Here is a 21969-nt window from a genome sequence, read left to right as displayed (position 1 = left end):
CAGCCTCCCAAGTAGCTGGGCCTAAAGGCACAGGCCACCATGCCTGGCCAATTTTTTTATTTTTACTTTTTTTTTTAGTAGAGACAAGGTTTTGCCACATTGGCCAGGCTGATCTCGAACTCCTGACATCAGGTGATTTGCCCACTTTGGCCTCCCAAAGTGTTAGAATTATAGGTGTGAGCCACCATGCCTAGCCAAAGTGAATTTCTTGTAGGCAGCATATAGTTGGTCTTATTTTCTTATTCATTCAGCCATTCTGTATCTTTTAATCAGATAAGTTAGTCCATCGACAGTCAGTTTATTATTGTTAGGTAAAGACTTAACTACGGACAGTTTGTTTTTTGTTTTCTGGTTGTTTTGGAAGTCCTCTCTTTTTTGCTTTCTGTCTTCCTTTGTGGATAAGTGACTTTTTTCTCATAGTATGTTTTACTTTTTATTTTTAGTGTATCTGTTTAGACTGTTTTTTGAGTTGTGGTTTCCCTAAGGGTTTCAGAAAATATAACAAGTTTGATGACAACTTCACTGATCACAAGGAAAGAACAAAAACAAGCAAAGAGGCCGGGCGCGGTGGCTCAAGCCTGTAATCCCAGCACTTTGGGGAGGCCAAGACGGGCGGATCACGAGGTCAGGAGATTGAGACCATCCTGGCTAACACGGTGAAACCCTGTCTCTACTAAAAATACAAAAAACTAGCCGGGCGAGGTGGCGGGCGCCTATAGTCCCAGCTACTTGGGAGGCTGAGGCAGGAGAATGGCGGGAACCTGGCAGGCGGAGCTTGCAGTGAGCTGAGATCCGGCCACTGCACTCCAGCCTGGGCGGCAGAGCCAGACTCCGTCTCAAAAAACAAAAAAAAAAAAACAAAAAAAAGAAAACAAAAACAAACAAAAAAACAAGCAAAGAAAAAACTTTAAAAAAAACTCTGTTTTAATTCCAATACCCCCATTTTTTGGCTCTTTGTTGTCTCAACTTAACATATTTTTATATTGCCTATCTTTTAACAAATTGTTGTAGTCATTATTTTTGAAAAGTTTATGTTTTAGTCTTCATACTAAAGATTCTATAGAGTGTTAGATAAGGATACTAAAGATACTCTAATACAAAGATACTCTTAATACTCTATACAATATTAGAGTATTTTTAGAATGCAGTATTCGAGTGCCTTTAGTATCTTTAGAATGCTCTATACAGTAATAGAGTATTTTGAATTTGTGTATTTACATTTTTTGTTGCATGCTAGAGTTCTTTTCTTTCAGATTGAAGAACTGTAGCATTTTTTGTAAGACACATCTGGTGGTGAATTCCCTTGTCTTTTGTTTACCCAGGAAAGTCTTCATTTCTCCTTTATATTTCAATATTGTGGGAAGTCAGGGACCCCGAATGGAGGGACTGGTTGAAGCCGTGGCAGAACATAAATTGTGAAGATTTCATGAACACTTATCAGTTCCCAAAATTAATATTTTTATAATTGTGAAGATTTCTTGGACATTTATCACTTCCCCAATCAATACTCTTATAATTTCTTATGCCTGTCTTTACTTTAATCTCTTAATCCCATCATCTTTGTGACCTGAGGATGTATGTCACCTCAGGACCCTGTAATGATTGCGTTAACTGTACAAATTGTTTGTAAAACATGTGTTTGAACAATGTAAAATCAGTGCACCCTGAAAAAGAACAGAATAACAGCGATTTTCAGGGAACAAGGAAAGATAACCGTAAGATCTGACTGCCTGCCGGGTTGGGCAGAATAGAGCTGTATTTTTCTTCTTGCTTAAAGCCTTTAGATGGATGTATGAGTAGGAGAAATATTGCTGAATTCTTTTCCCAGCAAGGAATATTAGTAATTGATACCCCGGGGAAGGAGTGCATTCCTGGGGGGAGGTCCATGAATGGCTGCTTTGGGAGTGTCTGTCTTACATGGTTGAGATAAGAACTGAAATATGCCCTAGTGTCCTGCAGTACCCTTAGGCTTGCTAGGATTAGGAAATTCCAGCCTGGTGAATTCTAGTCAGATGGGTTATCTGCTCTCGAACCCTGTTTCCTGTTAAGATGTTTATCAAGACAATGTGTGCACAGCGGGACACAGACCCTCATCAGTAATTCTAATTTTGCCCTTGCCTTGTGATCTTTTATTGCCCTTTGAAGCATGTGATCTTTGTAACTTACTTCCTGTTTGTACACCCCTTCCCCTTTCAAAATCCCGAATAAAAACTTGCTGGTTTTGTGGCTCGAGGTCTCCATCATGCTCCTACGAGTGTGTGGTGGCACCCCTGGAGGCCCAGCTGTAAAATTTCTCTCTTTGTACTCTTTCTGTTTCTCAGACCGGCCGACACTTAGGGAAAACAGAAAAGAACCTACGTTGAAATATTGGGGGCTGGTTCCCCTGATACTTGAAGGATAGCTTTGCTGAGTACAGTATTCTCAGTTGCAAGATTTTTTCCTTCCTTCCTTCCTTCCTTCCTTCCTTCCTTCCTTCCTTCCTTCCTTCCTTCCTTCCTTCCTTCCTCCCTCCCTCCCTCCCTCCCTCCCTCCCTCCCTTCCTCCCTCCCTCCCTCCCTCTTTTTCTTCCTTTCTTTCCTTTCTTTCAGCACTTTGAATATGTTATTCCACTCCCTCCTGGTCTGTAAGGTTTCTGCCACCAGACATATCAGAGCTCCCTTATATCTTACTTGCTTCTTTTCTCTTGCTAGTTTTGGGATCCTCTCTCTGTCCATGACCTTTGCGAGTTTATTGTATGCCTTGGGGTAATCTTATTTGGGTCGAATCTTCTTGGTCTTTGACCTTCTTTTACTTGGGTATTTGTCTTTTTCCATGTTCTGAAAGTTCTTTGTTGATTATTTCTTTGAATAAACTTTCTACACCTGTTTCTTTCTCTATTTCCTCTTTAAGGCAAATAACTCTTAGCCTCTTTGAAGCTGTTTTCCAGGTCTTGTAAGTGTATCTCATTCTTCTGCATTTTTCTCCTCTGTGAGTTTTCAAATAGCCTGTCTTAGAGCTCACTAATTCTTTCTTCTACTTGATCAGTTCTACTGTTGAGACACACCGAAGTATTTTTCAGTCATCCATTACATTTTTTTCAGCTCTTAAGATTTGATTTTTTCCTCCATTTTAATCTCTTTGCTAAATTTCTCTTGTAAGTTTCTGAATTCCTTCTCCATGTTTTCTTGAAGTTGTTGAGCATTCTTAAAACAGCTATCTTGAATTCCCTGTCTGAGAGGTCACATATCTACACCACTCCAGAATTAGTCACTGGTGCCTGCTTATTTAGCCTGTTTGTTTAGCGTGAATGTTTTTTAGAACATGTTTTCTCAAATATCCTTGATGCTTGTGAACATTCATCAGTGTTTGGGCGTTGAAGAGGTAAATATTTATTCCAGTTTTCAGTCTGGCCTTGTTTGTACCTGTCCTTCAGAGGACCTTCCAAGAAACCAAATATGACTGAGTGTTGAGTTCCCTAAGCCTGTGGTCACTGCAGTCATTTCAGCACTAGAGGGCACCCTAAGCCCAGATGTGCTGCAGCTCTTACAGACACCTACATACTCAGCATTGATGGACTTGGGGAAGATAAGGGAGCATTCTCTGTGTTCCCAGGCAAAGTTTCTTGCCCTCTTCCCTCTCTTTCTCCCAGGTAGAGGGAGTATCTCTCCACAATGAGCTGCCTGAAGTTAGGGGAGGGGTAATGTGGGCACTCCTGTGGCCACAGCAGCTAGCACCATGCTGGGTTGCACCCAAAGCACATGGCCTCCCAGACCAGCACAGTACCAGGGCTCACCAAAGACCTGTGACCACCTGACTGCCGCTGATGCTTTTTCAGAGATGAGGCCGCTTTAGTCAGCAGGTGTTGGAGCCAACCAGGACTTGGGACTTAGGTTGTTCGTGCCACACAAGCAGATTTCTTTCTTGCCTGGGGTGAATCTAGAAGTGCTCTTCCACAGCAGCATCCTGGAAATGGGGCCTTCGGACTCTGCCTGGTGCTTTGTTTTATTATGGGTGGGCTGGTGCCTGGTTACGAGAAAAAGTCTCCTGTATTCTTGCTTTTCCTCCCTCCAAGTGTGGCCTAGCTGCTGGTGAAGTTTATTTGGGGACCTGAGGCCATTTTAGTCAACTGACTTGGGTTCCTCTCACTGAAGAAACTGATTCCCCTCTGGTCCAGGTTTGGTCTAAGTGCTCCTTCTTGGGCACTGGCAGAATTCTGCCTGATGCTGTGACAGGGTGGCACTGAGTTGCAATGCAGAGTATCACATTCCCTTTGCTGTCATTCACCCAAGCATACACGTTCTCTTTCCAAGCTGGAGGGGGTGGTGTAGGCAGTGTGTTCTTCCCACCCTGTTCAGCGCGTCTCCTCTTGTTATTCTGCTGAAGCTGGGTACTGTGATCTGTCACCTGATTTAGTTTTTATGAAGGTGCTTTTTTGGTGGACAGTTCGGTTCGATGTTCCTGCATTAGATGGGGAGGGGATGAGGTTCTGTTGGGCTTTTTTTTTTTTTCTCAGTTTTAAGTTTTTGTAGGTACATGGTTGGTGTATATGTTTATGGGGTACATGAGATGTTTTGATACAGACATGCAATGCTTAATAATCACATCATGGAGAATAGGGTATCCATCCCCTCAAGCATTTATCTTTTGAGTTGTAAACAATCCTATTATATTCTTTTAGTTATTTTTAAATGTACAATGAAATTATTGTTGACTATAGCCTCACTAGTTTGCTATCAAAGAGTAGTAGTTCTCATTCATTCTTTTTTTTTTTTTGAAGCAGAGTCTCACTCTATTGCCCAGGCAGGAGTGCAGTGGTGCAATCTCAGCTCACTACAACCTCCACCTCCTGAGTTCAAGCGATTCTCCTGCCTCAGCCTCCCAAGTAGCTGGGATTACAGGCGCACACCACCATGCCCAGCTAATTTTTGTATTTTTAATAGAGGCAGGGTTTTACCATGTTGGCCAGGCTGATCTTGAACTCCTGACCTCAGGTAATCCACCCACCTTGGCCTCCCAAAGTGCTAGGATTACAGGTATGAGCCAGTGCACCCGGCCTGAATTCATTCTTTCTAATTATTTTTTTCTACCTGTTAACCATTTCCACCTCCCCCTATTCAACCACTTTGCCCTTCCGCCTGCTCCCTCTTGTAACTTTGTATTACAGGAAAATTCAAACACATGCAAAAATAGAATAATAATATAATGAATCCCCATGTATCTGTTCTTATTTTCTCTATTGAACCCCCCCTTTATGGAATATTTACAGCAATGTCCAGATAGTATATTATTCATAAAGGTAGCTATGGGGTTTTGTTTTTTGTTTTTAATGCCAGCGGTGTTGTTATTAATTACAGGAAACATGCAAAAACAGGTACAGGTACATAAAATGAACCCCTAATAAGGATTATATTGAAATACCTTTTTTCAGCTTGAAATTGCCAAGAAAAGCTTTTAACCAGGGAAGCTGTAGGGCTAAAGCCTTTAAATCTTTTTTCCTCAGACTAGGAAGCATGTGGCATTAGTACTTGAAACCTCATCACTGGAGCATTTGTTGATTGGTGTAGGAAAGTCTCAACTGTTGTCTTTATGCTTTGAAGAGTAGCGTGTTCATAGCCCTCACATGATCTCTGTTCATTCCCTTATTTCTCCTATTCCTCCTAAATTTCTTCTGGTTCACAGTAAAAAATGGAAAATGCAGGTCTAGGTAGTTACATGTTGGGTCAGTGATTCCTACTAGTGAATCGTGTCAACATTTCTGAATAAAATTTTAAAACATTTGAGTGGGTACTATATAGAATTTTCAAATGTTTGACTTTTGAAATGCTTTCAAACTTACAGTGAAGCTGTAAGAACAGTGTAAAGAACTCCTGTGTGCCCTTTATCCACATTTACCAAATTTTAACATTTCACGTATGCTTTATTGTTCTCTTTTTTTCTGAGCCATTTAAAAGTAACATCAAGATATAAAATTTAAGAGTGCAAAAAGTTAAATAATTGTTGAATAAATGTTAATAAAATACAATGGCTACTATTTATTGTGGTGTAACCACAATCAAGCATACTATACAGTCGTTTTATGTACGTTAACCTCATTTAATTGTTAAAGCCTAATGCTGTGGATGATGATATTATGCTCCTTTTACAAATGAAGTTTTTGAGGCTCATAGAAGTTTAAATGAGGGTATTCTGAGATTTTGCTGAAGTTGCTTATCAGCTTAAGGAGATTTTGGGGTGAGACGATGGGGTTTTCTAAATATACAGTCATGTCATTTGCAAACAGGGACAATTTGACTTTCTCTTTTCCTAATTGAATACCCTTTATTTCTTTCTCCTGCCTGATTGCCCTGGCCAGAACTTCCAACACTCTGTTGAATAGGAGTGGTGAGAGAGGGCATCCCTGTCTTGTGCCAGTTTTCAAAGGGAATGCTTCTAGTTTTTGCCCATTCAGTATGATATTGGTTGTGGGTTTGTCATAAATAGCTCTCATTATATTGAGATATGTCCCATCAATATGTAATTTATTGAGAGTTTTTAGCATGAAGGGCTGTTGAATTTTGTCAAAGACCTTTTCTGCGTGTGTTGAGATAATCATGTGGTTTTTGTATTTGGTTGTTTGTGTGCTGGATTATGTTTATTGATTTGCGTCTGTTGAACCAGCCTTGCATCCCAGGGATGAAGCCCATTTGATCATGGTGGATAAGCTTTTTGATGTGCTGCTGGATTCGGTTTGCCAGTATTTTATTGAGGATTTTTGCATCGATGTTCATCAGGGATATTGGTCTAAAATTCTCTTTTTTTGTTGTGTCTCTGCCAGGCTTTGGTATCAGGATGATGTTGGCCTCATAAAATGAGTTAGGGAGGGAGGATTCCCTCTTTTTCTATTGTTTGGAATAGTTTTAGAAGTGGTACCAGCTCCTTTTTGTACCTCTGGTAGAATTCGGCTGTGGATCTGTCTGGTTCTGGACTTTTTTTGGTTGGTAGGCTATTAATTATTGCCTTGATTTCAGAGCCTGTTACCGGTCTCTTCAGGGATTCAGCTTCTTCCTGGTTTAGTCTTGGGAGAGTGTATGTGTCCAGGAATTTATCCATTTCTTCTAGATTTTCTAGTTCATTTGCATAGAGGTGTTTATAGTATTTCTGTGGGATTGGTGGTGATACCCCCTTTATCATTTTTTGTTGTGTCTATTTGATTCTTCTCTTTTTTCTTCTTTATTAGTCCTGCTAACAGTCTATCAGTTTTGTTGATGTCTTCAAAAAACCAGCTCCTGGATTCCTTGATTTTTTGAAGGGTTTTTTTGTGTCTCTATCTCCTTCAGTTCTGCTCTGATCTTAGTTATTTCTTGTCTTCTGCTGGCCTTTGAATGTGTTTGCTCTTGCTTCTGTAGTTCTTTTAATTGCGATGTTAGGGTATCAAGTTTAGATCTTTCCTGCTTTCTCTTGTGGGCATTTAGTGCTATAAATTTCCCTGTACACACTGCTTTAAATGTGTCCCAGAGATTCTGGTACGTTGTGTCGTCGTTCTCATTGGTTTCAAAGAACATCTTTATTTCTGCCTTCATTTCGTTATGTACCCAGTAGTCATTCAGGAGCAGGTTGTTCAGTTTCCATGTAGTTGAGCGGTTTTGAGTGAGTTTCTTAATCCTGAGTTCTAGTTTGATTGCACTGTGGTCTAGAGAGACTGGATTAAGAAAATGTGGCACATATACACCATGGAATACTATGCAGCCATAAAAAAGGATGAGTTCATGTCCTTTGTAGGGACATGGATGAAGGGAGAAACCATCGTTCTCAGCAAACTGTCACAAGGACAAAAAATCAGATACTGCATGTTCTCACTCATAGGTGGGAATTGAACAATGAGAACGCTTGGACACAGGAAGGGGAACATCACACACCTGGGCCTGTCTTGGGGTGAGGAGAGCGGGGAGGGATAGCATTAGGAGATACACCTAATGTAAATGATGAGTTAATGGGTACAGCACATCAACATGGCTCATGTATACATATGTAACAAACCTGCATGTTGTGCACATGTACCCTAGAACTTAAAGTATAATAATAAAAAAAAAAAGTTCAAATAAGGTTATATAGCTGGTGAGAGATGGCTAGAATTTATATTGAGACTCACATGGCTTCAAAGTTGATGGGATTTTCTGTCTTCCTTAGGTGAACCATATTATGCTTCCAGAAATCATAAATCACTGCTTAGTGGTTCTCTACTGAGGGTGAGGAGGGCAGCAAAGACTTTGAAAAATATCTTCAAGGGATTCTTATATCGTCCACTCCCTCACCCTTCCTGGCCTTTGAGCCATTGAATTAGCCGAAAGCAAGCTAGGGCAAAGAGTGAAAACAAAACATGCTGAGAAACACACTTTTAAGCAGGCTTTCTGTAGAAATGGATGTTTTTGGGAAATGTGTTGTCTCATTCATGGCTTTTACTTCCTTTGTTGCAGGCCAAGCAGATAGAACTTCAGTTCACTATTGGCGAAGCCATTACCAGCGCTGCAATAGGAACTAGTTCTGTGGCTGCCCGAGATGCCTGGCTAGTGACTGAAGAGGAATATACTCCTCCTGCTGGTACCAAATATTCAGCTAATCAATTTATAATTATCAAGTAACCCTTTTTTGTTTTCGTTATTACATTTGAGGCAAAACCATTATACATTCCATATTACTTTTTTCAAATATTTATATCTGTTTTACCAATTTCATTCAGTCAAGAAAAATAGTTGGATGAAGAAGACAGCATGAGGCTGGGCACAGTGGCTCATGCCTGTAATCCTAGCACTTTGAGAGGCCGAGGTGAGCGAATCACCTGAGGTCAGGAGTTAGATACTAGCCTGGCCAACATGGTGAAACCCTATCTCTACTAAAAATAGAAAACTTAGCTGGGTGTGGTGGCAGAAGCCTGTAATCCCAGCTACTTGGGAGGCTGAGGCATGAGAATTTCTTGAACCTGGCAGGTCGAGGTTACAAGTGAGCTGAGATCATGCCACTACACTCGATCCTGGCCAACAGAGTAAGATTCTGTCCCAAAAAAAAACAAAAACAAAAAAAACAGCATGAAATTAGTAACTTATTTTTCTGACCCTTTGGCAAGCAAGCAAGGGAGTCAGCTCTGGATCACCTTGAAGCTTGTGCTCTTTTCATGAGGATTTATGTATTTAGCCAGTTTCAGAATTCAAGGTATAGTTGTTTCCAGATGATGTGTCCTTTAATCCTTTATTACATAATGAAGCCTCAGTGCCTTCTGCTAGCGCTACAGATACACTGGCTTTTAGTGGCAGCATATAGTTGAGGGAACATGTGGTTTCTGACTTTATGTTATATATGTTATGATTTCAAATTTATTGTGGTTTCATTTGAATTTGGAATTGAAAATATATTTTAGTATTTGAGCTAGAATAAAAAAAAATTTAAACAGAAGGAGAAGTCACCAAGTTTTTATATTTTATTCTCTCAATTGAGGAAATTTAAAGATAGTATTCTCGTGGTAACATTTTATTGTATATTGTGTTCCATCATGAATAATGCATTAATTTAGTTATTGCACTTAGTGTTACAGTTGACACTTCACGTTAATGCGTTCACCTATTATTTCATTAGCCACCATAAAGAGATTTAAAGGAAATAGAAAAACACACTTTTGCTTGCACTGTAATGAGAACTGTGGTTTGACAAAGACTGAATCAGAGTCAGTTCTTTGAGGTTTTTCTTTGAACACACGTGAAGCAAGGCAAGTAGCAGTTTGTATAGAAGGAAGACGGTAAGGAAGGAAAGCGACATTGTTATCAAGAAGACAACCAAACCTGAAGTGGGAATTTTCAGGTTGCATGTGAGAGGTGGTAACAGAGGCTTGACAACAGGGAGGGCTCACACTGAGGAGTGGGTTTGCTTTGAGAGGCATGTTTCTGACTCCATGGGTTTTTACATAGTGAATTAACAAGTAAAGGTTAGTAGAGAGGTATCTATGCCAGTCTTCATTCTCTGAACTCTTGTATTGCCTCAAACTCTTCTTGGAAGATTGCATCCTGCTTGGCTTTTTACTCAGCCAAAGGAATCTCAAATTGTCCATTCAATGTTGAAGTTCTATTTTTGTCTGTTTTGGGAAAGGAGAACATAAAATACTGTGGAGAAGGGAGGGATGATGAATCTTTGATGTGAATTTTGATCATGCATGTTCTATGTCATTCTCATCTGAGTGCTACTCGGCCTTTGGATGTTGTTGTTGGTTACAGTGTACCAGTCTTGCTGAGAGTAGAATGAACAGCATTTGAGAAGCCAGTTAGGGCCCAGGTCTTAGACATCTTAACATCTGTACATATTATCCCAGGCATGTTATGGGAATCTAGTAAGGACTTGTTGGTTTTGTAATTGTAGTTACCCAGATAGCAGAACTGCTGGTAGCTAGAGTTGTGGTTATGGGAATTAAAAGAAGGGATTCTGACTGAGAACTGGAGTAATGTGATCAGCGAGGAGCTGTGAAGGGATGAGGGGTGGAGGGGAATTAACCATGTCACGTACTGCCAATATATCAACTAAGGTGAGAATTGAGAAACCGTCATTGGACTTAGCAACAGGAAAGTCATTCGTGATTTCTATGACTAATTTCTATGGAGAAGAGAAGGTAAAAGGCTGATTTGGAGTGGGCTCAAGGAAAGAGAAGAGCAAAGTTTGAACATGAGTTTAAACAACTGTTTTGAAGGGTCTTAATGTAAATCAGTGGTTTGTCACTGGAGGAGTGAGATTTTTGCCCCACAGAGGACATTTAGTAATGTCTAGACACTGGGGAGGGTGCGTGCCACTGGTCTCTAGTGGGTGAAGGCACAGGATGCTGCTAGACATCCTGCAGTGTATAGCACAGCTCTGTATAATAAAGAATTATCCAGCTACAATGTCAGTAGTGTTGAGGTTGAGAAACCCTGGAGTAATAAAGGAAAGGAGAAAAACAGTATGGTAGCTGGAGGAGGAAAGTAAGTGCAAAAGAAGTTTGTTTTTAGATGGAAGATGAGAAACATCTAGTAGACAAAGAAAAATTGCTAAAGAGTAGGGATAAGTTTTCATTCTCAGGAACTAAAAAGTTACTTGAGTATCTTTGAAATGTAATTTTGTTTACGCTAGATTCTAGAGTGAATAATTATAGATTCCTTCAGCAACTTTAAACACCATAGTCATTTAGATTTTAATATAGGATTGTTATGCAAATGTTGATTTCAATTTAATTTTTTCAGGATACTATGTTGAATTATTTTAATTCTTTGTTGTTTTTCTTTGCTTTTCCCCAGGAGCCAAAGTGAATGATGTGGTTCCATGGGTGTTGGATGTGATTTTAAATAAACATATCATCAGCCCCAACCCACATGTGAGGCAGGCAGCCTGCATCTGGCTCCTTTCCCTTGTGAGGAAGCTAAATACCCACAAAGAAGTGAAGGTGAGCCATGCTGTCTGTGGTCAGCCCTGTTGAAAACCAGTTTTATAAGTAGCAAGGAAAGCATATAAGGGTGAAGGTCATTAACCAATAGTAGGTATTTTGAAATGAATTGTACATGAAGGAATGAAGAATGGTGGCCTGATATATATAGGAAGATGATTTTAGACTTGAAGGTATAAAGTCAGAAGTGCTTGAGATGGGGAAGCTCAGTTGGGGCAATGGTCAGCTTGCATGTGTTAGACTACCTGTAAGTGGTACAGCTCCAGGTGATTTGGGCCATCTGTAAAGATGAGAGCAAAACATCAATTGTAACTGGCTTGGATAATAAGACTACAAATTTTGTGCATGGTAAGAACAAGACTCTTACTCTCTCAAAGAGGTAAGAGTTTCAGTGTTCTAATGCCTTTTTTCTTCTTTCAGTCTCATCTTAAAGAAATTCAAAGTGCGTTTGTTTCAGTTCTATCAGAAAATGATGGTAGGTTGTTGGTTAATATTTGATTTCTAAACTTTATTGAACTTGTGTTTTAAATGTTGAAAAACCTGGATTAATGAACATAAAAGAAAACTTTCTTGAGCTGTGTGATCAAAACAATTATTAAACCTTATTTGTTAGCAGTAAGGATAAGCGTTATGTTAATGGCTTGGAAACCAAAATTTCTAGTTAGGATATAGGAAACTTAGATTCTTTTTTATTTATTGGTTTATACGTTAGAACATGTTCCTCAACTCTGCATTTTAAAATGGAACTGAGGCCTTCTTTAACATTAGTATCTCTCATAATAGCTTTTTTCTACCTCTGGTTACTTTTCCTCTCTGATTTAAGCTAGGAGAGAGTGAACGTATATGTGTTAAATCTTTCAATAGTAGCTTTGTTTTATAACTTGTTTTAAACATATGGTCTTGTATTGACTTTTAAAAGTTAGGTCTGAGTATATTGAGATCTCGTGAGGCTGTTTTATCTCTGATGTGTGTGACTTACAGCCCGTGGATGATCTGTCACTGCACTGTCCAGTGACACTGTATAGGTCCATCAGTATTGTCTGGGTTTGTGAACTGGATCTTCTGTGAATGTGGTTCTCATTTACAGTAACTTATGTATGGTGCCATGTCCACTGAAATGATTTATTATTATTTTTAACAAAATAGACATGTTGATTCTGTTTTTATATCTTTACTTTGATATCATTTTGGGTCAGTGTTAACTTTTTAAAGCTTTTGATTTCATAGCAAGTAGACAAAATTTTTTTAAAGTAATACAATCTTGTCTGACTTTCTTGTAGAACTTAGCCAAGATGTTGCATCAAAGGGCCTTGGGTTGGTTTATGAACTAGGCAATGAACAAGATCAACAGGAATTGGTTTCTACACTTGTGGAAACACTTATGACTGGCAAAAGGTATGGTGAACTTGAAAATTTTAGATTCAAGCCCATAGAGGAAGTCTATACACGTAGTGAGAATATGCTGGAGAAGGAAGATTCAGCTTTCCATTTTTTCATTTATGAAGCCTTTTCTAAATTGCAAGTCCGTAATTGTTGTGCTGTGGATAGCACAATTATTCCAGTGTATACTGTTAACTTTAGGAGCATGCCACTAGGTCAAGCTTTGAAAGTTTAATGATCTCAGACAATTAATATATTGGATTAGAAAAATGCCTTAACTACTGTTAGCTAAATGGAAGTTAAGATACGGAGAAGAAGCTTGCATATCATTCATAGTCTAATCTGTGAAGAGTGTGAGGGGAAATCATCTGTGTAAGGGATTGCTGCTTTATGTTTCTTCCCTTGTAGGAAGGATAGTTTTTCATGTGCTACCACATTTAATTCAGGGGAAATTATGTGAAATGTCTTTTTCATCTGTTAATTTGTTCATTCTGGATTCATTTTACAAAATTTGCAGCCTCATGGAAAGGACTTTTTTTTTTTTTTGGTCTTTTTGTGACAAGAGTCTTGCTCTGTTGCCTAGGCTGGAGTGCAGTGGCCTGATCTTGGCTCTCTGCAACCTCTGCCTCCCTGGTTCAAACGATTCTCCTGCCTTAGCATCCCGAGTAGCTGGGACTACAGGCGTGTGCCACCATGCCTGGCTAATTTTTTGTATTTTTAGTAGAGATGGGGTTTCACTGTATTAGCCGGGATGGCCTCGAACTCCTGACCTAGTGATCCGCCTGCCTCGGTCCCCCAAAGTGCTGAGATTACAGGCATGAGCTACCGTGCCTGACCGGTAAAAGACTTTTATATCTTGTGCACAGTAAATACTTGATAGGAAGTTTTATCACTTTGTAAATGAATTGCATTGGCTAGTTGAATGTTGGTGTGAAAAGCTTGAAGCTTATTGAAATTCTTATTTTGGTTTAGAGTTAAACATGAAGTTTCTGGAGAGACAGTGGTATTTCAAGGGGGAGCTCTTGGCAAAACGCCAGATGGGTAAGTACGCTAAATCCATTGAATGGTAAACATCTTTAAAAAAAAAAAAAAAAAAAAAAAAAAATATATATATATATATATATATATATTTATTAGTCTGGTAAATAGAGCAGTGATGAAGTTGATTTTCACCCTCTTAGGAAATGTTATCTATTCGTGGAAGAAGAAAACTTATATGGAAAGGCCGGGCGCGGTGGCTCAAGCCTGTAATCCCAGCACTTTGGGAGGCCGAGACGGGCGGATCACGAGGTCAGGAGATCGAGACCATCCTGGCTAACACGGTGAAACCCCGTCTCTACTAAAAAATACAAAAAACGAGCCGGGCGAGGTGGTGGGCGCCTATAGTCCCAGCTACTCGGGAGGCTGAGGCTGGAGAATGGCATAAACCCGGGGGGCGGAGCTTGCAGTGAGCTGAGATCCGGCCACTGCACTCCAGCCCGGGCGACAGAGCTAGACTTCATCTCAAAAAAAAAAAAAAAAAAAAAAACTTACATGGAAAAAAGACTGATGTCTTTTTTTTTTTTTTTGAGATGGAGCCTCACTCTTGTTGCCCAGGCTGGCATGCAGTGGCTTGATCTTGGCTCACTACAACCTCCGCCTCCTGGGTTCAAGCGATTCTCCTACCTCAGCCTCCTAAGTAACTGAGATTACAGGTGCCTGCCACCATGCCTAATTTTTGTGTTTTATTAGAGATGGGGTTTCACCATGTTGGTCAGGCTGCTCTCGAACTCCTGATCTCAAGTGATTCACCCACCTCGGCCTCCCAAAGTTCTGGGATTACAGGTGTGAGCCACCGCGCCTGGCAGGCTGATGTCTTAATGAGTGTCCTGGGAAACAAACTCTGAGATAGAGATTATTGTGTGGGAAATTTACTGGGGAGTGCTCTAGGGATCACTGTGGGGGCATGAGGAAGCAGGATAGGGCCTATGACTGAGGGAAGGCTGAACTGCTGCCATCGTTTCAGTGGATACCAGCCTCTTGAGGAGCTCTGAGCTGGCATGGGTGGCCTTTTGGAGTTGTTCTGCTTTGAGGCATGGAGCCTGGCCCTCTATGTCCCCTCAGTGACCAGCCATTGGTGATGGGCTGCTGCATGGGAGCCCATGATGTTGGGCTCTCAGGGTAGCTGGGGAAGACTGACTAGGCCAAGAGGTCAGCTCTCAGGCAGCTGAGTCCTGCGGAACACTGGAAGCGTAGCTAGGCGCACCCACTGCCACTTGTTTTTGGGTGGGTGTAATTCTTTATTTTAGAGGCCACTACTTTAGCATTTAAAATAAATTCCTTGAGCTTGACCTCCTTTATTTTATCATGCTTTATATCTGTGGATCGTTAGGCAAATCTTTGCTGGTTGCAGGGCCTTGCTGTGGTGTCCCACACGAACCTGCTTCATTGTTGTCTGCAACAGGAGAAAGCTGCAGTTTGTTCTGTCATTGACGTTCCCCTACAGTACACTGTTATCACATCAAAAGTTGTTTTCATTCTACTTATTCTCCTTGTAGACTCCTTCTAAGTTTTTAAAAAAGTGCTTACATTTTACAAAAATAACATAAAACGATTAGATATATTTGTTCAGAGGAAAGCGAACAAGACTCACGTTAATCAGGGTTAGGGTGGTCTAGCTTAGAAAAGACTTAAGGAAGACAGATGTTGTCGTCACATGACTCTCTTATGATCATGTGAGATTATGCATAACATAATGGAGAATTATTGAGTTGCATCCCCAGGTGGTGAGGGGACCACTTCTATGGACTTAGAGGTGCATTTAGGTCATTTATTAGCAGCAATGTAGAGGAGCTTAGGAATTGCTGATAGTTGAATTAGGTGACTTTTTATATTCTTCCCAACCTGTTTTCTGTCTCCATGGTGGTAAGATAACTCAATATTAGACACTGAGTGAAAATTTGATTTTAATATGTCCTAGTAATATTGATGATGTAATTTTTTTAAGCTGGAGAGAGAGAAGTATATTATTGCCTACCTCTTTTTCTTTGTTTCCAAGTCAGGGCCTTTCTACCTACAAGGAACTTTGTTCTCTGGCAAGTGATCTTAGCCAGCCAGATCTGGTGTATAAATTTATGAATTTAGCCAACCATCATGCAATGTGGAACTCTAGGAAGGTAAGTTGCTATCACTGGACAATTATTTTTTTTTTTTTTCCTGCAAACCAAACATGCTACATTGGCAGACAATGGCAAATGGTATACAGTGCATTTTGTGAAAGTATGTGCCTGATGAGAAAGCTGAACCCCACATAGCTACTATTGATTGGAAAGCCCAATAAATCAGGCTGTATTTAGGCATAAGTTTGGGAGGGAGAATTTTTTGCTGTGTTAATATTTTACTCTAATGGGTGCATCTGAGTCACTTCAGCCTATTATTATTTTTAGGGTGCTGCTTTTGGTTTTAATGTAATTGCTACCAGAGCTGGAGAGCAGCTGGCTCCTTTTCTGCCTCAGCTAGTTCCTCGACTTTATCGTTACCAGTTTGATCCCAACCTTGGCATTCGACAGGCCATGACAAGTATTTGGAATGCGTTGGTCACTGACAAATCCATGGTAAGTGTCTGTGAACTCTGTGTTAGGAAAACACTGTAGATTGTCCAAGGTCATGCATGGGATTTAAACCCAGTGCTCATCTTCCTTTCTACTTTTTATACTTAACTTGTTTAAACAAACAAATTGTCTTTCATTCCATGCTTTCTTCCTACTTTCAAGGTATTAAAGATGTGTGTGGCAACATTTGTTAAAATCTCCAAAATGGAAACCATCTAAATGTCCACTGGGAAGATGGTTAAGGAAATGATCATATACTCACATGAATGGAATAGTAAACGTGGAGAGGAATGATTGACGCAGTGGAGAGTGGGTTGTGGCCCCACCTCCAGCGAATTCGGTTAGGTGGGGAGACATACAAGGAACAGGCAGTTGCCATTTTGTTTTCTCTGTTGGTGTCCTCTCATCTGGCTGTTAATCATGTTCCATCCCACTTTTAGATAGTGAGATTTCTCAGGGCTTGTCTCTGAGTATCTTTTTGTTCTCTGAGCTTTCTCTGTATCAATCAGTTCCAAGGCATACAAATGTCATCTTTATTGTGGAAGTTCCCAGTCTTACAGTTTTGGTCCAGATGTCACTTGCACTTTAGACTTACATATGTAACTGTTTACTTGAAATTTTCACTTCAGTGTTGTTTCAGAATACTGTAAACGCAACATGCCCAGAACAGGGCTTTAAAAATAACCTTCCCCCTCTATTCTCACTGTTCACCTATTTGCCCAAGCCAGAAAACTTGGTGTCATACTTTATTTTGGGCTGTGTCTCACCACCACCCCCAATTGAATCTAGTAGCAAATTCTGTTGATTCTGCTTCCAAAGTATTCCTTGAATCCACTCTCTTCTTTCCCTAATTCTTTCCTGATGAACAGGTCATCATTGTCTTTTTTTTTTTTTTTTTTCCTCTTTGCCTTTCTTCATTTAATTATCTACATAGTAGCAAAAGTGATTTTTAAAAATGAAAATTAGATTGTGCCATTTTGGATTAAGATCCTTTAGTAGCTTTACAGCCTCACTTTAAATAATTCCATGATCCTTACTATGTCTTACCACTCCCTGCCCGTAATGTGGCCCCTTCCTGTCTCTCCTGTCTGGTACTAGGCCGAATATGTTTCTATTCATGGTGGTAGGTACTTGAGGGTTCAGCTTTGAAGACTCAGTGAGTTTTGCTTGCTCCAGGAGAACATGTGGCACTTCTGGGTCAGCCAAGATCTAATAGGCCAATGGGCTTTGTAGGTCTGAGCTCAGGACACAGGCCTAGACCCTTGAGACGTGAGTGTCATCTGTGTGAGTGAAAGGATTAAGCCACAAGTGTGGATGAGATCATCCATGGAGAATGTTGAGAGAAGCAGACATAGGAAGACATCAGTTATTTACTTCTTTGTCTTGGTTTTCTTACATGTAAGTAAGAATAACAAAACCTTTCCTACCTATAAAAGTGGAAAAGCCATACATTTTTGAGAATGTCAGCATTGGTATAAAAGTGATTCTACCATTATTTTCTCATTATTACCAAGTTGCTAAGTGTATATCAAAACAGCACAGAGGCTTAAAAAGTAAAACTCATCTTTCATTCTGAACAGTCATGAGCCAGGCACTGGGTAAGGTACTGGGGATAAAAAGATGAGTGAGACACTGTCCCTCAATAACTGCACTGATAATGAGTGAGACACTGTCCCTCAACTAACTGCATCGATGATGAGTGAGACTCTTTCTCTCAGTAACTGCACTGATGATGAGTGAGACTCTGTCCCTCAATAACTGCACTGATAGTGAGTGAGACACTGTCCCTCAACTAACTGCACCGATGATAAGTGAGACTCTCTATCTCAGTAACTGCACTGGTGATGAGACTGTGTCCCTCAGTAACTGCACTGATGATGAGTGAGACATTGTCCCTCAATAACTGCAGCAATGATGAGTGAGACACTGTCCCTCAATAACTCCACTGTCCTGTGCAGTAACTGCACCTGACCCCCTTGAGGGTCTCCAGTATAGTGGAACAGTGCAGTTATTGAATGGTTTTGTGTGATGCTCCTTCAGAAGGTGCTACGGGAACAGAGAGGAGAGTACCCAAGCCAGTCTTCTCTGAGAAAGAATGGCTAATATGAACCTTGAGGGACAAGTAGGAGTTAGCCAAGCAAGTAGGACCTGGAAAGGGGATTGTAGGTAGAGGTGGCATGTGCCAAGGAATGGAGTTGAGACAGAATATAGTACTTTTGGGTCTGGATGAGTTATGGAAGGATTTGTGTGCATGCCCGGGTGATTGCACTTCATTCTTATGCACTGAGGAAAATAAGAGCATCAAATGTACATTTTAGAATGATCACCTGGCAGCTTTATAGCGACCAAAAGTGGGAAGAGATTTGTGGGCTGAGTGGCCTAGAGAGACATGGAGGCTGTAAAATACAGAAAACATGGGCAGTGTGGGTTAATGTGGTTAACCAGTGTGGTTAAGAGTTGAATAATTTGATTATTGATGGATTTTGCATTTTAAATTTTATCCTTTGGCTTTCCTTAGGTGGATAAATATTTGAAAGAAATTCTTCAAGATTTGGTTAAGAACCTTACAAGCAATATGTGGCGAGTTCGAGAATCCAGGTACCATTTTTAGGAATATAAGTTTAGTCAAATAAAGCCGAATTTTTTTCCCTTCAGAATTTCCAGGTTTTACACTTTGTGCAAAAGGAATAAATTAAAACTTCTAAAAAGCTGGCTGGGTGTGGTGGCTCACACCTGTGATCCTGGCATTTGGGGAGGCCGAGGTGGGTGGATCACCTGAGGTGAGGAGTTCAAGACCAGCATGGGCAACATGGTGAAACCCCGTCTCTACTAAAAATACAAACATCAGCTGGGCCCCGTGGCGTGTGCCTGTAATCCCAGCTACTCGGGAGACTGAGGCAGGAGAATCGGTTGAACCCAGGAGGCAGAGGTGGCAGTGAGCTGAGATCGTGCCACTGCACTCCAGCCTGGGCGACAGAGTGAGACTCTGTCTCGAAACAAAACAAAAAACTACTAAAAAGCATATTTCTTGTTGGCTACATTAGGTATTTTTCTTTAACTATTTAAGCTTTGGTCAATGATTTTCCTAAATTGTCATAGTTTATATAAGTATGAAATCAAAGAAGTTGAAGATTACCTGTTAAATTGGTAGATACCAAGATATATTTTTGTACTGTCATGACTTTATAGTATAGAATTTCTGTATACAAATTACATTCATTCAGTGCCCAGTATGTACGTGGCAGTGTGCTAGGCCCTGGGGGCACACTAGTGAATAAAAAAAGATGTGTCATCTCAAAGGGATTGTATTATAGTTGTGGGAAACAAACATTTTATACTTGTAAATTCTATATATATATAGTATATTTGAGGGACCTGGAGAGAAGTCATTGCTGTTTTGGGGTGAGGGGATGAGAACTCGAATTAGAGGCAGAATCTGTTTTCTTTTTTAGTATAAACGTTTCATAGTAAAATACTGACTTTCTTCTTCATATGTTGAAATGAAATTTTAATTTTCAGCTGTTTAGCTTTGAATGATTTATTGAGAGGAAGACCCTTAGATGACATCATTGATAAACTTCCAGAAATTTGGGAAACGCTTTTTAGAGTACAAGATGATATCAAGGTATTATAGAAATAAATTATCATTTATACATACAAAAAGTTAAATTGGAATTATTAAAATATTTATGTTGTATATGTCAGAATTCCATTTCCAGGTAGAGACTGATGTTTTCCCCTAAAGTTTCAGTCTTAATGTGTCTGTGAAGTTGCAAGATTGGGTATCCTTAGATCTAAATTAAATAGACTTGAAAAAAAGGTGGCTGTATACCTTCTTTCAATAGAGATCACATAATTCTGTTGGATTAGGGACAAATAACAGTTTTGAATATAGTAACAGTATTTCGATCAGTTCTGTAAATGGGATTAATTATTCTCAAATAATGTGACCAATTCCTCTGAATTTTTCTTGGGCAATCTTAATTTTAGGTATTTTTGATATTTTACCATTAAAATTAGACACTTCAGTTTTACCTTTCTTTTTGCTTTATTTATTGGAGGATTTTAAGTGTTTCAGAATTCTCACATAGATCTTTATGTATTTACTTTTATAATACATTTAGTTTCTCAACTGTTAATAGCTAAATTTATTAAGGTCAAAATAGGTTACAGTTAATGTTTAAAAATTAGTAGTATGGCACGGTAATGTGTTCCTTGATGGGCAGGGAGTCTAATGAGATACCAGTTTTTTTTAACCTAATATGAAATGTAAGATTTTCCACCAATCTCTATAGGCTCTGAGGCAATTAAATTGCAAGTTGTAGAGTAGATGATAGTGAAACTCTCTAACTTGTATGATCTCACACTTTTGTCATTTTTAGGAATCTGTACGAAAAGCAGCAGAACTAGCTCTGAAAACTCTGAGCAAGGTGAAAACTCCTGTCTTACATTGGGAATGGAGTGGGGCAGGGTTCTGGATGACCATGACAATGATTTACTTATTGTCATAGGAAGTGACATGTAGTTGCAGTATAATTGGCTTCCTGTTGTAGTTCACTACTCTTAGAATGAATGAGAAAGCGAGTGCCGTAAACACTGTAGTGCTGGTATGTTGAATAGAGTATACTTGTGGTCTCTTTAAACGGTGAAATTAAGATAAAACTTTGACTTAACCCTGAAGAGCATGTCACTCAGTTAGATCAAGCAACACCGGTCTTTTCTCTTGCTTTTGCTATGTTTACATATAAAGCTACCTTTCATATCTATGAGGTTGGAAAGCTTTTTGAAACTAAATTATCTCCCACTTGAACTTGATTTTGTGATATATCAGGAACTTTACATTCTAGTTTCACAAACCTTGCCATAGGTCACATAAGTAGTAAAACCAGGTTTTAAATACAGGTGTTTTCTTGTTTCAGATGTTATCTTGACCACTATATTGTGTGCGACCCGACGTTATTGATGATGAGGATGATGATGATGATAACACTTCGAAACTTCTTTAATTTTTTTTGTTTGTTTGTTTTTTGGAGACAAGGTCTCACTGTGCTACCTAGGCTGGTAATGCAGTGGTGTGATCACAACTCACTGCACTCTCGACCTCTCGGGCTCAGGTGATCCTACCACCTCAGCCTCCTGGAGAGCTGGGACCACAGATGTTTGCCACCATGACTGGCTACTTTTTCATATTTTTTGTGGAGACAGGGTCTCTTCATGTTGCCCAGGCTGGTCTCAAACTCCTGGGCTCAAGCAATGCGCCTGCCTTGGCCTCCCAAAGTGTTGGGTTTATAGGTGTGAGCTACTGCACCCAGCCCTAAACCTTTTTTAGAGTGCTGTGTCTTACATATTTTCTCATTCGATCATCATCTATTTTGTTCCGTATTTCACAAACTAGAGGACCAGTGCTTAGACAGTGAAATGCATTACCAAATTTTCTGTTTAGTTCTCGGCAGGCCTAAGACTCAATCTCATATCTCATTCCTCTGTGTCTCTGTAGTGTCAGAGAAAGTAGATTCACTTATTCTTCTCTGGATATGTGAAGTAGAAAGTCTTTTGTCAGATGAATGCTTTATTGGATGAGCGGTCACT

The 21969-nt window shown here is 39.9% G+C and overlaps 1 protein-coding gene across 4 annotated transcripts in view; it reads left to right on the top strand.

The window, feature by feature from the left end:
* Positions 1-21969, top strand: part of ECPAS (Ecm29 proteasome adaptor and scaffold) — a 130063-nt gene that overhangs the window by 85337 nt on the left and 22757 nt on the right. For all 4 annotated transcript variants that reach the window (XM_030919233.1, XM_030919230.1, XM_030919232.1 and 1 more), the window contains 10 exons: positions 8433-8556; positions 11265-11410; positions 11831-11885; positions 12691-12805; positions 13763-13831; positions 15828-15945; positions 16216-16383; positions 18899-18978; positions 19900-20005; positions 20763-20810. In XM_030919233.1, coding sequence (XP_030775093.1) covers positions 8433-8556; positions 11265-11410; positions 11831-11885; positions 12691-12805; positions 13763-13831; positions 15828-15945; positions 16216-16383; positions 18899-18978; positions 19900-20005; positions 20763-20810 — 1029 coding nt within the window. The remainder of the gene's footprint in view (positions 1-8432; positions 8557-11264; positions 11411-11830; positions 11886-12690; positions 12806-13762; positions 13832-15827; positions 15946-16215; positions 16384-18898; positions 18979-19899; positions 20006-20762; positions 20811-21969) is intronic.

The sequence above is a fragment of the Rhinopithecus roxellana genome, chromosome 16 (assembly GCF_007565055.1).
Source record: "Rhinopithecus roxellana isolate Shanxi Qingling chromosome 16, ASM756505v1, whole genome shotgun sequence".
Taxonomy (NCBI): domain Eukaryota; kingdom Metazoa; phylum Chordata; class Mammalia; order Primates; family Cercopithecidae; genus Rhinopithecus; species Rhinopithecus roxellana.
The sequence above is the reverse complement of the archived record's forward strand: the minus strand, read 5'-3'. Positions and strand labels throughout refer to the sequence as shown.